Below are 12,354 nucleotides of genomic sequence, written 5' to 3' on the forward strand. Positions count from 1 at the left end.
TAGGAGGCCCGTGAGGAACCGTCTTGTTGAACTGACTTTGTCTGTGTGCGAGTACAATGAGGATGGAGTTGTCTCCTGAAACTAAACTCAACAAGCAGTTACTGTTCAGTTACAGCAGTTTTGATGGTTCCACTCAATTGGCTGATGATGGCTCAAGTGACTTCACCTGCGACCTGAATAAAAACCATGGTGAGAGGACACAGAGGCAGCATGAATGGCTTACGATCCTCACTCTCAGCTCCCAATGCGCTGCTCTATTACTCTTCCGCTGATTTACACATTTACAATCAGGTGTAAATCAAACGAGCCGGATTTTGAGGCTCTGGGCTGAAATGGCTTGCGAACGCAAAGGATGTCCATGTGGTAAAAGATTGAATATTGTCTTGTTGCTGCTGCCGCAGACCTCAGCCATCTCCAAAAGGACATCCCTCTGAAACAACTGGTCTCTGGTAGCCTGTCCGACTTCAAGGAGACGGACGAGGGCCACTCCGGTCAGGTCTCGGTCATCCACATATACGCTGCTTGTATCATCTTTGCCAGTGGAGTCACCATTGCTTTGATCCTGCACATTTACCTGGGTGGAAGCTTGGTATGTAGTGCAATATAACATGCAACTGTTACCATATGGTGCATTGTTTATCCTCACGACGGTTACCTCTCAGGTGTTCAGCAAGGCCGAGCTCCACCTTGTAGCACTGGCAAGTCTGTGGCAGGTGTCAGGACTGTGGCAAGTCTCTGACTACTAGCCCCCTAGTAGTGGCACCTCTCTACTGGTGGCAAGTCTCTGATGAATCGTGGCACTCCTGTGACAACTACTGGCACTGGCAGCTCGTGGCACCTACCGACACCTAACTACAGATAAGGAGAGGACAAGTGGCGATATAATTCGACATGTATTTAAAAACCTTTTGATGATTATTTTTAAAAAGGATGATTTATTTTCATTATTTTAGCAGATTGTTGTAAATGACTGTAAAACTAATTATTTGGAAATAGTATATTTTGTTCCAAAACTAGCGAAATCTTACATCTTTTTTTTATGATAAACAAAAAAGTAAGCGGTTGCTCGAAGGATTTATACAGAGAACGGGACTCAGTTGACTCAACTCAAATCATAAATATGATTTACGGCAGCTGACCTGTCATAACAACAATGAGTGTTCCCAGGAAATGTGGCTCCTCACCCACTCAGCTTGCCAGCTTTTTAAAATTGTATTCTTTATTCAACAATTGCACATGTACAATTTCATAATGAGTCAATAAGAGACAGCAAAATACACAGGGTGCCGAACGAGTGGCGTTCACTTGCGTCCTGGCACTTGACTGATGCTTGCCACAGACTTGCCACACGCTTGCCACTGCCAGTAATCGCACTCGCTGTCTCTCCAGGTGTTTGCGAAAGGTGTGGTGGGTTCTGATCACGAGCGCTGCACTGCCCTCGGCCAGACGGTCCTTCGCGATCGTGGATCCAGTGTGGATGCAGCCATCGCTGCCGCCCTGTGTTTGGGGGTTGTGCATCCACACCTGTCGGGCGTTGGCGGGTATGTGACTTATTGCTGCTATGCACTCAGTGTGAGATGTACACAGACGTGTCCGGTCACAGATTCGTTCTTGGCTCATTCTCTTTTTGCAGAGGTGGGGTGATGCTGGTTCATGACATCCATAGGAATGAAACCAGGGTGATTAATTTCCAGGGAACTGCACCTAAAGCACTTACAGAGGAGATGCTGCAAAATGTTTCTGAACTAAAGGTACTGTGAAAAAAAGGGGGGCGCTATCATTAATCACTTTATTATTTGACATGTATCATTTTACTTCATCTTTTCAGGCAGGTCTAAAAGTGGGCGTGCCAGGTCTGCTCAGAGGGTTACACCATGCTCACAGCTTGTATGGGAGGTAAGAGTTAAGATGGAGTAATACAAATAAAAGATCTTGTTTAGTCCCTTTTTTCTTCTCTATCCTCAAATCTGATATCTCCCCACAAATGTACAGTCTATCATGGGAGGATGTGGTCACCAGAGCTGCGGCTGTTGCCAATGACGGTTTCAATGTGTCTTTAAGTCTTGGTGAGTCAAAACCATCCCTCTTCACATTTTCTCACTCAACCACATTATTTGCAATATGACACCATGGTGTGTCCCGAGGAACGATGAGACCAGGCTGTGACTCATTTACGTCATTCTACAGCTGAGGCCATATCTAAGGTAAAAGGTGAGCAGCTGTCACAGCGCTTCCGGGACATGTTCCTGCCAGGTGGCCGAGCTCTGCTTCCTGGGTCGTTTCTGAGGATGTCCAGTCTGGCCGGAGTCCTCGAGGCCGGTTTGTCAAACTTCTACGATGGGAACTTCTCACGAGAGATGGAGGCTGAGGTGAATGACAGCCAGACATCAAATGGGTTCCTGTTTCGTGGGTGAAGTCATCGGGTGAAATCTGCTTTCAATCTTTAGCACTTATTCCAGTGTCGGTGATGCTGCATTTTCATCCAAAGGTGCGAACAAACGGAGGGGTCCTGAGCAGAGACGACATCAGTAAGTACAGTGTACAAGTAGAGCAGCCGGTGGAAGGCCTGTACAATGGTAAGGACCAAGCGTTCCTCAACAACAGACTGCATTGTATGCATTCTTGGTACCTCCATCTATATTTAATCTTGTCTTTTTTAGAATTTATTATCCAAGTGCCTCCTCCCCCCTCTGCTGGTGCAGCATTGATATTAGCGCTCAACCTTTTGGAAGGCCTCCAGCTCAATCAGAACAATGACACCGAAACTCAAACACGCCACTGGATTGCTGAGGTACTGGAATGCAAAGCTTACATATCCCAATGTTGACATTACGGCCTGGCTGAAATGGTAGATCTCCTACATAGGAATTGTTTATTTCCCCCTATTTAGGCTCTGAAAGGACCACTAGCCAGTGGCTTGGGTGACCCCTCATATAACTCTTCCATGACTGAGCTGCTCTCTGACATGCTGAGGTAAACTACATTGAGAAGTCACACTTTCAAATAAAGATTATTTTCATTATTGATTAGTAGGACAATTCATGTTGTGTCCAGAGCCAAGGGGACATTCCAAATGTCGTCTTTTTAATATTTTTATCCAATTAAGAGTAAACAAAACAATGGTACTCGGTTTACTCGTATCTGGCAAATAAAAGCATCACATTCTCTCTCTGGAACAGCGTTAAAATGACTGAAATTAATACATAAAATGAGTTTTCTGTGGATGGACTGTCACAACAACTAACCAATCCGTACGTCAGGTTTAACTTTCTCTCCGCTCTTTCCAAAGTACGAGTCAAGCTGAATTGCTTCGCCAGAGGGTCAATTCCTCCCATACCGCTCCACCCGAGTACTCCTCCGATGTCCACTCCCTGCAGCCAGAGCTGAAGGCTGGACAAGTAGTAGTCATGGGGCCAGATGAGCTCTTAGTGTCGATTGCGAGGTGACGGTGTGCGGCTACTATCTACAGGATATGTGTGGTATGTGCTGCTGGGCGCACTGACATTCCTTTTATCTTATCTATATTTTTTTGTCTTCATAATCTCAGTTCCTTGAGCACGCCATTCGGGAGCAGAATCATAACTGGGTCGGGCATCATTCTCAACAGCCTCATCCTTGACTTCTCCTGGCCAAATAAAACCCCAGGGCAACGCTTAACCAATCAGGTACCACTAGAAATCTCACCATTTACAAAGTATTTTACTTCTATGTAGCTCACCGTTTTCCCACTTGTGCTACAGAACAACAGAGTCCAGCCAGGAAAGAGGCCCCAAACATCTCTCATGCCCGCAATAGTGGTGCCAGTGCGGCGTAAATGTGGGATCCACATGGCGCTAAGCAGCTCAGGTGGAAAACAGAGTTTGAGTGAGAGCACCCAGGTTTGACCACTTTACATCATGTTAGGATTTAAAAAATATATAAAAACATTTACAATTTTGACTTTTTGTGTGCTTTTAGGTGTTGATCAGTGCACTGTCCCTCTACAAAGAGAAACATGAAAGCCTCTCCCTAAGAAGACTCCACGCCGATCTTGTTGACCGTAAGTTGATCTTTGACTTTAGTGACATCACTTTTATTTTCCCATTAGTAATTTCATACTTTCCTAACTCTCCCTCATCAGCTGAGCTTCCAGAAGAGAGTCTGCAGTTTAAACGCATAACACCACGAGTGAAGACAGACTTTGTTGTCCAGGGGATCCTGAGGAACAGAAATACAATTACTGCAATAACACCTCAGTTATCTGATAGTTCATTACAGTTCTCATAAACTTTTATTGTGGAAAATCCTCCTGGAGCATATTATGTGTGGAAGTATCTGTATAAGCTACTATTGCACTGCATGATGTAAGTTTATGGTTGTTGTTCTCCAGTGTTTGATACTCATGTTATTGTGATCACCAGCCAGCAGAGGGCAGTCATCCAACATGTACTTTCTATTGAAGAGGGCAAATGTGTTTATCCATAAGAAACGTCTTAAAAACTGATTAAAGGAATAACGTCATCATGCTCAAGCCCCCAACTGATATGTCGTGATGAACAACAGGCTACGGCTGTATGCATGTAGAGGTCAGGTGGTCACACGCATGCTGAAAAATGATGGCTGTTATGCAAAGCTGATGTGCCTTCAAGATATGTCTGTCATGCATACTGGTTGTGTTACACAGGGTAGGTTATGTATGTCACATGTGTTAAGCCTGCATGCAGACAAACATGTCACTCAAAACGTTGCAGTCAGTAATTGTTTATTGTAAAATAAATAATAAGGAAAATCCTAATATCTGCCCACACAGTTTTGCAACTTCTTATGACTAACTTAATATTCCAGCACACGATAAACTGTGTGTGTGTGGTTTAAGATGAAAAGGAAGACTTTAAGAGTTTATTCTGATCAATTAAGCTGCACTGAAGTTTTTAGGTTTATGTCAAATAATAAACGGGTGCAGTTTGTCAGAAAGCACTATAAGACAAGAGTTAAAGGTAATGAGATGGATCTCAAAATGTGTCACGACATATTAAATGCAGCTAGCACAGGCAACAGTACCGCCTGTTCTGTCTCGATACACCAATACTATAACTTAAACGGAGAGCTATGAGTTTCCCTTTTTAGGTTCCTCTGAGCCACTTGAGCTGCGCACAAGTTTGAGTTTACTGCAGGATATCTGCACAATCATGATATGAATGGGTAGTGTTCGTACGAGAGTAGCAGCCGAACATATAACGCTCGTAACAAATGCCATCTTCTTCTCTTATCACACTTAGTCATGCTTCTCGTTGCGAGGATTTTAGGGAGGAGAAGTCTGGAGTGGGCGTTGTCGGTCAGACGCAGGTCAGTATTTAAGCGCCGGCAAGTTGTTCACCTGCTCATTACGAACCAGAAGAAGAAAGGCTGTGACGTCGGAACCACCTGCTCTCTTTGGCAATTAACTCGGGTGGTACCAAGTGGCGGAACCGGTCGCGGAGTAATTGCCCTTCGACAAAAAAGGAGAAAAGAAAACAGTAAGTGAGCCAGCAGGTTTCTGTTTTTCAAAAGGCTAAACGGACTCTAATAAAAGTGATTGATTTAGAAATGTGCTCGCGTAAAAGGTTGCAGAGCTTTGGTTGGTTTGGTAACTTAAATAGGTCGGATATCTCCGTTCTAGCTCGCGCTCCTTATAAGTGACGTGTGAATAGCGTTAATTATCATATAGTTACAATATTAACAACTGTAGACTTGTGTTTAACAAGTTTATATACTAATGTAGGCTTTATGCGATTTTGTCTGTATTATCCATGACACCGTGAGTACGGTTAACAGGGAATTATACTTATTAGTTCGTGTGTGCTAAAGTTCCTCCCCAATTTGTTGCCGTTATTAATTGCCCTTATTAATTGTTATACATATAATATATATGTACCGTTATTAATGCACTGCTGTTGTATTCCTGCAGTTGAACCGCGTCTCCGTACCAGTGGAAGTATGGAGCCCAGCGCCGGGGTGAGGGAGAAGTTTTTCATCGTGTTAAGCGGCAAGTCGAGGAAAGGCTTCTGCCGAGGCTGCGTGGGCCGCGTGGAGGCGGAGCTGCAGCGCGGGGAGCTGACGGGGCTGCTGTACGGCAGCGGAGGCAGCAGCGCCGGGATCCCCAAGAGCGGAGGCACCGTGAGGCGGGAGGACACGTACCCGCTGACGCGCCACCAGGCGCAGCTGCTGCTCTTCGTCTCCCCCGCGAGCAAACGCCTGGAGCTGCTGCGCAACCCGCAGCTGTTCGCCGCCGTCTGCGAGCTGTCTCAGGACGACCTGGTGGTGGTGAAGCACAAGAAGGGCCACTTGCCCGCGCTGGTGAAGAATCTGATGCAAATTGGGCGGAAGGAGGACAAAGACGACCTGCACTTGCTCGGCTTTGAAGTGGAACTTGTGGTGGGTGAAGTGTGAAGGGCCCCACATTGTGGATTCAGTTGGAGAGTGCAAAATGTACAAGCACACGAGTGTTTATCTGTTGTTCTGGACAAGAGAGTTGAGTGTCTGTTTTCCTTTTGTCTTTCCTCCAGGACAGTGATCCTAGTCTGTCATCCAAGAAGCCGGATCCTCTGCCCCTGTTCAGTGCGGCTGACATCGTCCAGGTGGTCCCTTCTTACTCTGTTCCCCATGGTTTGCAATGGAAAGACGGACAATGTAGGGGTAAGTTTGTAACTTCAGTAAGAAGTCCCAGCTTCCCCGACTCCTTCAAAGTCAGCATTTGCCACTCTTTCGCCACAAGATACATGGTGGTGGTGTCCCTGTCTTTATCAAACTAAATCCCTTTACTTTCAGGGAATATATTGAGTCCTTTTCTTTTTGACCATTTTTTTTTTTTTTATTGAATAAAAAGGAAAAAGAAACCACTCCAATCAGATAATTAAATCCAGCTATTATTAAAAGATTTCAGAAAGCATGTGACTCCAGGGGGTGCAAGAGAAGCTGTCCCAGTACACAACTGGAATAACTGGTCCTGTTGCTGTGATATGTGAAGATTCATCACATGGGCTGGCGTTTTCGGGCACATTGTGAACTGAGCCGTCTACATACCAGTGATGTATTAGCCTGAAGTCGGTCTGATGAGGCAACTTGTGACGAGTCTAAAAAAAATGTCTTATGACTTCTTACTCCATACCTCTCCACAGGTCTAAACAGAAAAGAGGTGACGCGCATCAATTCCATGCCAAATATAGAATCTCATGCACGGAAAGTTAGAGAGAACCGTAGAGAGCAGAGTGTCATTCAACGTTCAAGCACATCTCATATGTCTTTGGAGGTGGGCTCCATGGTGGAGGTGGTGTCCAACTCGGGGGTCACAGTGTATGGGGTCGTCCAGTGGTTGGGGGTCCCAGAAAGAAAGACTGATCAATATGCTGGGATTGAATTGGTGAGTGACTCAAACATTTTTTTTTTCGCTCCGCTTTAGGCAGCTTCCTGATGTGGTTCTCATTGTTTCAGGAGTATGAGGTGAACGGCTGCTCTGATGGGAGGCACGGAGGCAAGAGGTATTTCACCTGCAAAGCGGGCAGGGCGTTGTTTGTTCCTGTCACTAAGTGCAAGCCAGATGGCAGGTTCATCTGCATGTCTTCAGGGACGGAGAACCTCAACCCTGCCGACACACCTCCAGGTTAGACATCCTTCAGAATGTCCTTCACTGAACTGTGGTGGACACAGTAGTACACTACACACAATTGACAAACTATTAACTTTACCAGTATTGTGTAAAGTTAGTACATAAAGCTTTAGGGATGGGGTTTTTTAATCCTCAAGACATGTCATTTATGATTCACACGTCCTCACGGAATCAGTGTTGTAGTGTCGCACTCGGGTTGGACATCAGTTTTAAAAGTCTGACTTCTGTTCACACTTCTGAAGAGAAATTAACTCCTATGCTCCAGGAACAATGCACGGTTTGTGGAAGTGTTTTTATCAGGGAACTTCCTGCTTTTGGAAGAGCAGGTTAATCAGTATTCACAAAGACAAAGTGTGATTGTAAGCCTGGTGAGACGCTGCTGCAGAATACTGCGTTTCTACCTCTAGCTACGAGTAAAATGCAGAGGTTTGTGTTCAACTGCAATTTTGAGATCTGTTTTTGTGTGTTTGCTCGGCGTTTTCAGTTCCTCCGTTTGAGGATTCAGATGAGGATGCGCCCCCTGTTCCTGAATCCGAGGCCTTGTCATTGTTAGTGGGAAGAATGAAAGGGATTCAGGGTCACATCAACTCCTGTTACCTTGATGCTACACTCTTCAGGTAAAACAAGTTCAACCCCTCTCAGGGCATTTGCTTCTCAAGGAGCACATCGGTGCAAAGACTGCTTCAATTTTAATTTAGTCTTATTATCTCAAGTTATTTTTATTATGAGATCATCATGTACAACTTACATGAGCACGGTGAACTGTGTTCAGATAAGTGCCAAGTTGACAAAACAATGTGTTTTTTCTGCCTTCAGTTTGTTCGGCTCATCAGTGACCCTGGATAATATCTGCAGAAGACCTGCGGACATGGAGAAACCCGTCACCTGCACTCTAAGAAAAATAGTCAACTGTTTGCGCAGGTATGCACGCTGTGTTCAAGACGTCGTTGCTCTAAAGCCTTGCATTATCACTGAGTCTACAAAACAAGGAACATAATTACATCTTCTATAATCTCAACTTGTAAACGAGTACTTTCTGTCTTAATGATACTTAATTCACTGGCAAACACAAGAGTCCATGTGCTTAAAGCTTTTTGAAACATAATGAAGGGTGTGTCTGTGTGTGCTCCTGATTATATTTGCTGAATGATGTCTAATGTACTTGTTGCAGACAAGGGTTTGTGCCTGCAGAGAGTGTGATGAATTTCCGCAAACAGCTTGGCTGTGACACCTTCCGAACAGAGGAGAAAGGTACACACCCATATCTTGTGGCGTGCATTGCTAGATATTATTATCCAATAATTGGTCAAGAGTCATTACGTGACATGCCGAAGCCTACTGTTCAAGTTCTGTACGTTTATAAAAAATGCAAAAAAAATATTGCTCTGCTTCACTGCAGACCCCGAGGAGTTCATCACGGTCCTCTTTCAGAAAGTGCTTTGCCTGGAGCCACTGCTCAAGCTCAGGTAGGCTCTGAAGCCACCCATTATTAAAGATCCTGTCCCATGTGACTGCGTAAAGTTGCTGAAATTCTGTTTTTTCCCCTTCTTTAGATCGGGACAAGAAACGTGTCAGGGTGCCTACACCTTCCAGATCTTTCTGGCGAAAGAACAGATGGGACCGATGCCCACCGTCCAACAGCTGCTGGAAACATCCTGCCTGTCCGGTGACCTCAAGTTTGAAGAGGTGAGCGTTTGCTCCTGTTAGAAGGAAAAGGAGCCTGAAGTGGTTTATCAAGCTTTCTTTCTGGACAGTAATGTTATCGCCTTAACTGTTTGTCCCGCAGACGCCGTCCTGTCTAGTGATTCAGATGCCGAGGTTTGGAAACAAGTATAAGATGTTTTCTCACATAATTCCCTCCACTGAGCTTGACATCACAGATCTCCTATACAACTGTGAGAAATGGACCTAGTCTGCATTGATTTTTAAATAATGTAGCATGTAAATGTATTTTTTTTTGATGCAGTGTTTTCTGATGAGCTTAAATATGCTTACAGATCACCTACTTTCCCCCAACAGCTCTAAGGGAATGCTTCGTCTGTGGGCATCTGGCAGAGTACGAGTGTCTTCAGTGTCTACCAGATCGCAAACTGCAGCCAGGGAGAATAAAACAGTACTGCTCTACCTGCAACGTACAGGTATACGCCAGATAGACATTTTAGATGTCCAATATCTCGTTGGCCGAACCTGGAAGCATGTTAAACTCACTAGTTATTTTTCTTTCAGGTGCACACCCATCCCTCACGGCAGGGTCACTCCGCCAAAGCTCTAGCGGTACCCGCAGATGCAGCCTCTGATTCCCCTGTGCGCAGGCACACGATGCAGCTGTTTGCTGTGCTCTGCATTCAAACCAGCCACTATGTGTCCTTTGTCAAATTCGGCACTGATCCTCACTCCTGGCTCTTCTTTGACAGCATGGCAGACAGATGCGGTGAGATAAATTTCAGCTTGTTTTATTTATTTTGGCATTATAGAATTAACAAATGTATTTTTTCTGACGTTCGTGCAAACTTTGGCTTGTTTTATTGTTCCCTACGAAGTGGTTACCCGTGACTGCCTTATTTTCTGATAAGGCAGCTTCGACAGTGTTGGAGAAAGCCACACTCTTTATCTCTTCTTGAGCTAATCTAATCTTAAAGCTGCTCGTTCTGACAGGTGACGATCAACGTGGCTACAGCATTCCTGTGATCCGGGCTTGTCCGGAGTTGGGTGACTTCCTGTCCCAGCCGGAGGAGGAGCTGGCTTGTTCTAACCCCTCCCAGGCTTCTGAGCTGGTGCGCAGGCTGCTGTGCGACTCTTACATGTTTTTATACCAAAAACCAGCCACGCCACTTTCGAAGCCATACCAGCAGGAGTCCTAGACACTTGTGAGGCCGAGAACATGGCGTTCCAATAACGTCGCCTTAATAACCTTGCATCTGTGCGTAATCAACTGGATTGTGTGTTTGTTATTAGATACGAATGGAAACGGATGCTCCGAACATCATGGCGGGGAAAAATATTGTCGAAGAGAAACGGACTATGAATGATCGTAGTTGATGTAGATATGTAAGCAGAGAGGATGTCAGTCGCTGCTGAGGCAAACTGCCCCCTTTTCCCAGCACAACACTGCTCTCCAAAAAGAGACAGAGATGCACTAATTTTTAAATTGTAAAAGATTCAATAAAATAAGAACTTTTTTTTTTTTTGGACTAATTTAACTCTGTAATCCCATATTTTCAAAGAGTTTAATGACTTCTCCAAATAAAAAATACTCCTAGAAGACGAAGCATATCTTGCTGCCCAATATGTATCAACATGCCACCGCCTGAGGGACGGTGAATGACCTCGACACGCATCCGTGTGTTTGTTCAAATGTAATTTTAACACTGTAAATATATCATTATTATACAACAATCATATTGTTGTGTTTAAATAATGTACTTTTCATTTTGATGCTTTGGAACATTTTTTATTTTATTTCAATGCCAGTAAAGCCACATTGACTCAACAACGCCTTCTTTATCTCTTGAATGTCTTGCTGTTGCCACTGAGATTATTTACACCGATCATTTTTCAAAGGAAACTGACATTAAATTGCTGTTTTAGGCCGGTTATTAGTAAGTCAAACAAGTACTTGGTGACTTGTTTTTGCAATATTGTTTTTCTCTGGATTGTCAGTTGTGACCTAAAACTCTCACTGAATCCTCCCAGGTCATGTGAACGACATGCTTTTCTTGTTGTTGATGAGCTGTCTCTTGGAAAAACAGAAGATTGGAATGTAGGGGGTAATCTGGGTCAATTGGGACACTTGTATCGCCACAAAATAACCTTCATTGCTCACAAACTATTTGAAGAGTATAACGTCAATAATGTGGCCCCTGAACAAATAAAGGTGTTTCTTATAAAGTTTCTTATTAAAGCCAATACCAAACGTGAAAGGCATACTTGTGTTACATGTACAGTAGACAGTTTTCTAATTAAATTCAACAAATTGCAGTTGACATTTTTCATACTCTGTGATGTTGTAGTTTTCCTCAATCCAATCTCAAAATTGCAGTTGAAAATCAGTGAACAGAATTTGATTGTGCTATAGATTAGCGCGCACAGCCCCTCTCAGAAGATACACCACTGCCTATTATCATGCTTTTTAGCAGTCATTTACAGTGTGGACTAATTAATTTCGATCTGTTTCAACTAAATCTGAAACCTCTTTTTATGCTAAATCTTTAGAGTCTAGGCATAAGGTAGTGCTTTGAAGGTTCTGCTAGGACAGATGAGGTAACATTGTGGACTGCAATGCCCTCTTATGGACAAGTATGAGTATGCCATGAACATCCTGATAAATACTTATACTTATTACCAGTATGTATATAGGCCCACCAAACCACACAAGTATGTACATTATTCTCATAACCGCTGAGGGGGGAAATATCCATTATGAAATAGTATTGGCTTAAAAAAAAAAAGCCCATAAAAGTTGTTTAACAAATGTTAAAGTGCAAGCTGACATGTCATTACAATAAATGTAAAAAATATTTTAAAATACTGCTGTTTTTTGATGCTGTACTGTGTCTTCAGATGTGGTTATATCGTTATTCAGTGGTCATCTGTCAACCATAAAAAACACTACACATTTTCATTCAGCATCTGAAGATGCACCAGCTGGCTGGAGACAAAAATCTAGAGACTTTTCCGTTTAATATTCTGAACTAAACCTTTGAAATCCAATTCCCTCAACTACAGTATTT

General features: G+C 43.8%; 2 protein-coding genes across 2 annotated transcripts; both read left to right on the forward strand.

The window, feature by feature from the left end:
* Positions 1-56: 56 nt before the first annotated feature.
* On the forward strand, positions 57-3,884 carry LOC306737071 (glutathione hydrolase 7-like; the record flags this gene model as incomplete). Its single annotated transcript, XM_079218774.1, has 13 exons — positions 57-189; positions 402-589; positions 1,390-1,541; positions 1,634-1,751; positions 1,829-1,896; positions 1,993-2,066; positions 2,188-2,369; positions 2,489-2,576; positions 2,661-2,791; positions 2,891-2,973; positions 3,290-3,442; positions 3,548-3,665; positions 3,741-3,884. 13 exons carry the CDS (start codon positions 57-59, stop codon positions 3,882-3,884), a joined length of 1,632 nt encoding a protein of 543 aa, XP_079074900.1.
* Positions 3,885-5,382: 1,498 nt separating this feature from the next.
* Positions 5,383-12,014, forward strand: cyld2 (cylindromatosis (turban tumor syndrome) 2). The gene is made up of 14 exons (XM_079218454.1): positions 5,383-5,495; positions 5,927-6,393; positions 6,525-6,654; positions 7,137-7,378; positions 7,450-7,618; positions 8,109-8,241; positions 8,441-8,545; positions 8,796-8,875; positions 9,024-9,090; positions 9,178-9,310; positions 9,411-9,519; positions 9,644-9,762; positions 9,851-10,055; positions 10,280-12,014. The coding sequence occupies exons 2-14, from the start codon at positions 5,956-5,958 to the stop codon at positions 10,483-10,485; spliced, it is 2,136 nt and encodes a 711-aa protein (XP_079074580.1). The 5' UTR covers positions 5,383-5,495; positions 5,927-5,955; the 3' UTR covers positions 10,486-12,014.
* The last annotated feature ends 340 nt before the right edge of the window (positions 12,015-12,354 follow it).

Source organism: Taurulus bubalis (assembly GCF_910589615.1).
Source record: "Taurulus bubalis genome assembly, chromosome: 5".
In the NCBI taxonomy this organism is placed as follows: Eukaryota; Metazoa; Chordata; class Actinopteri; order Perciformes; family Cottidae; genus Taurulus; species Taurulus bubalis.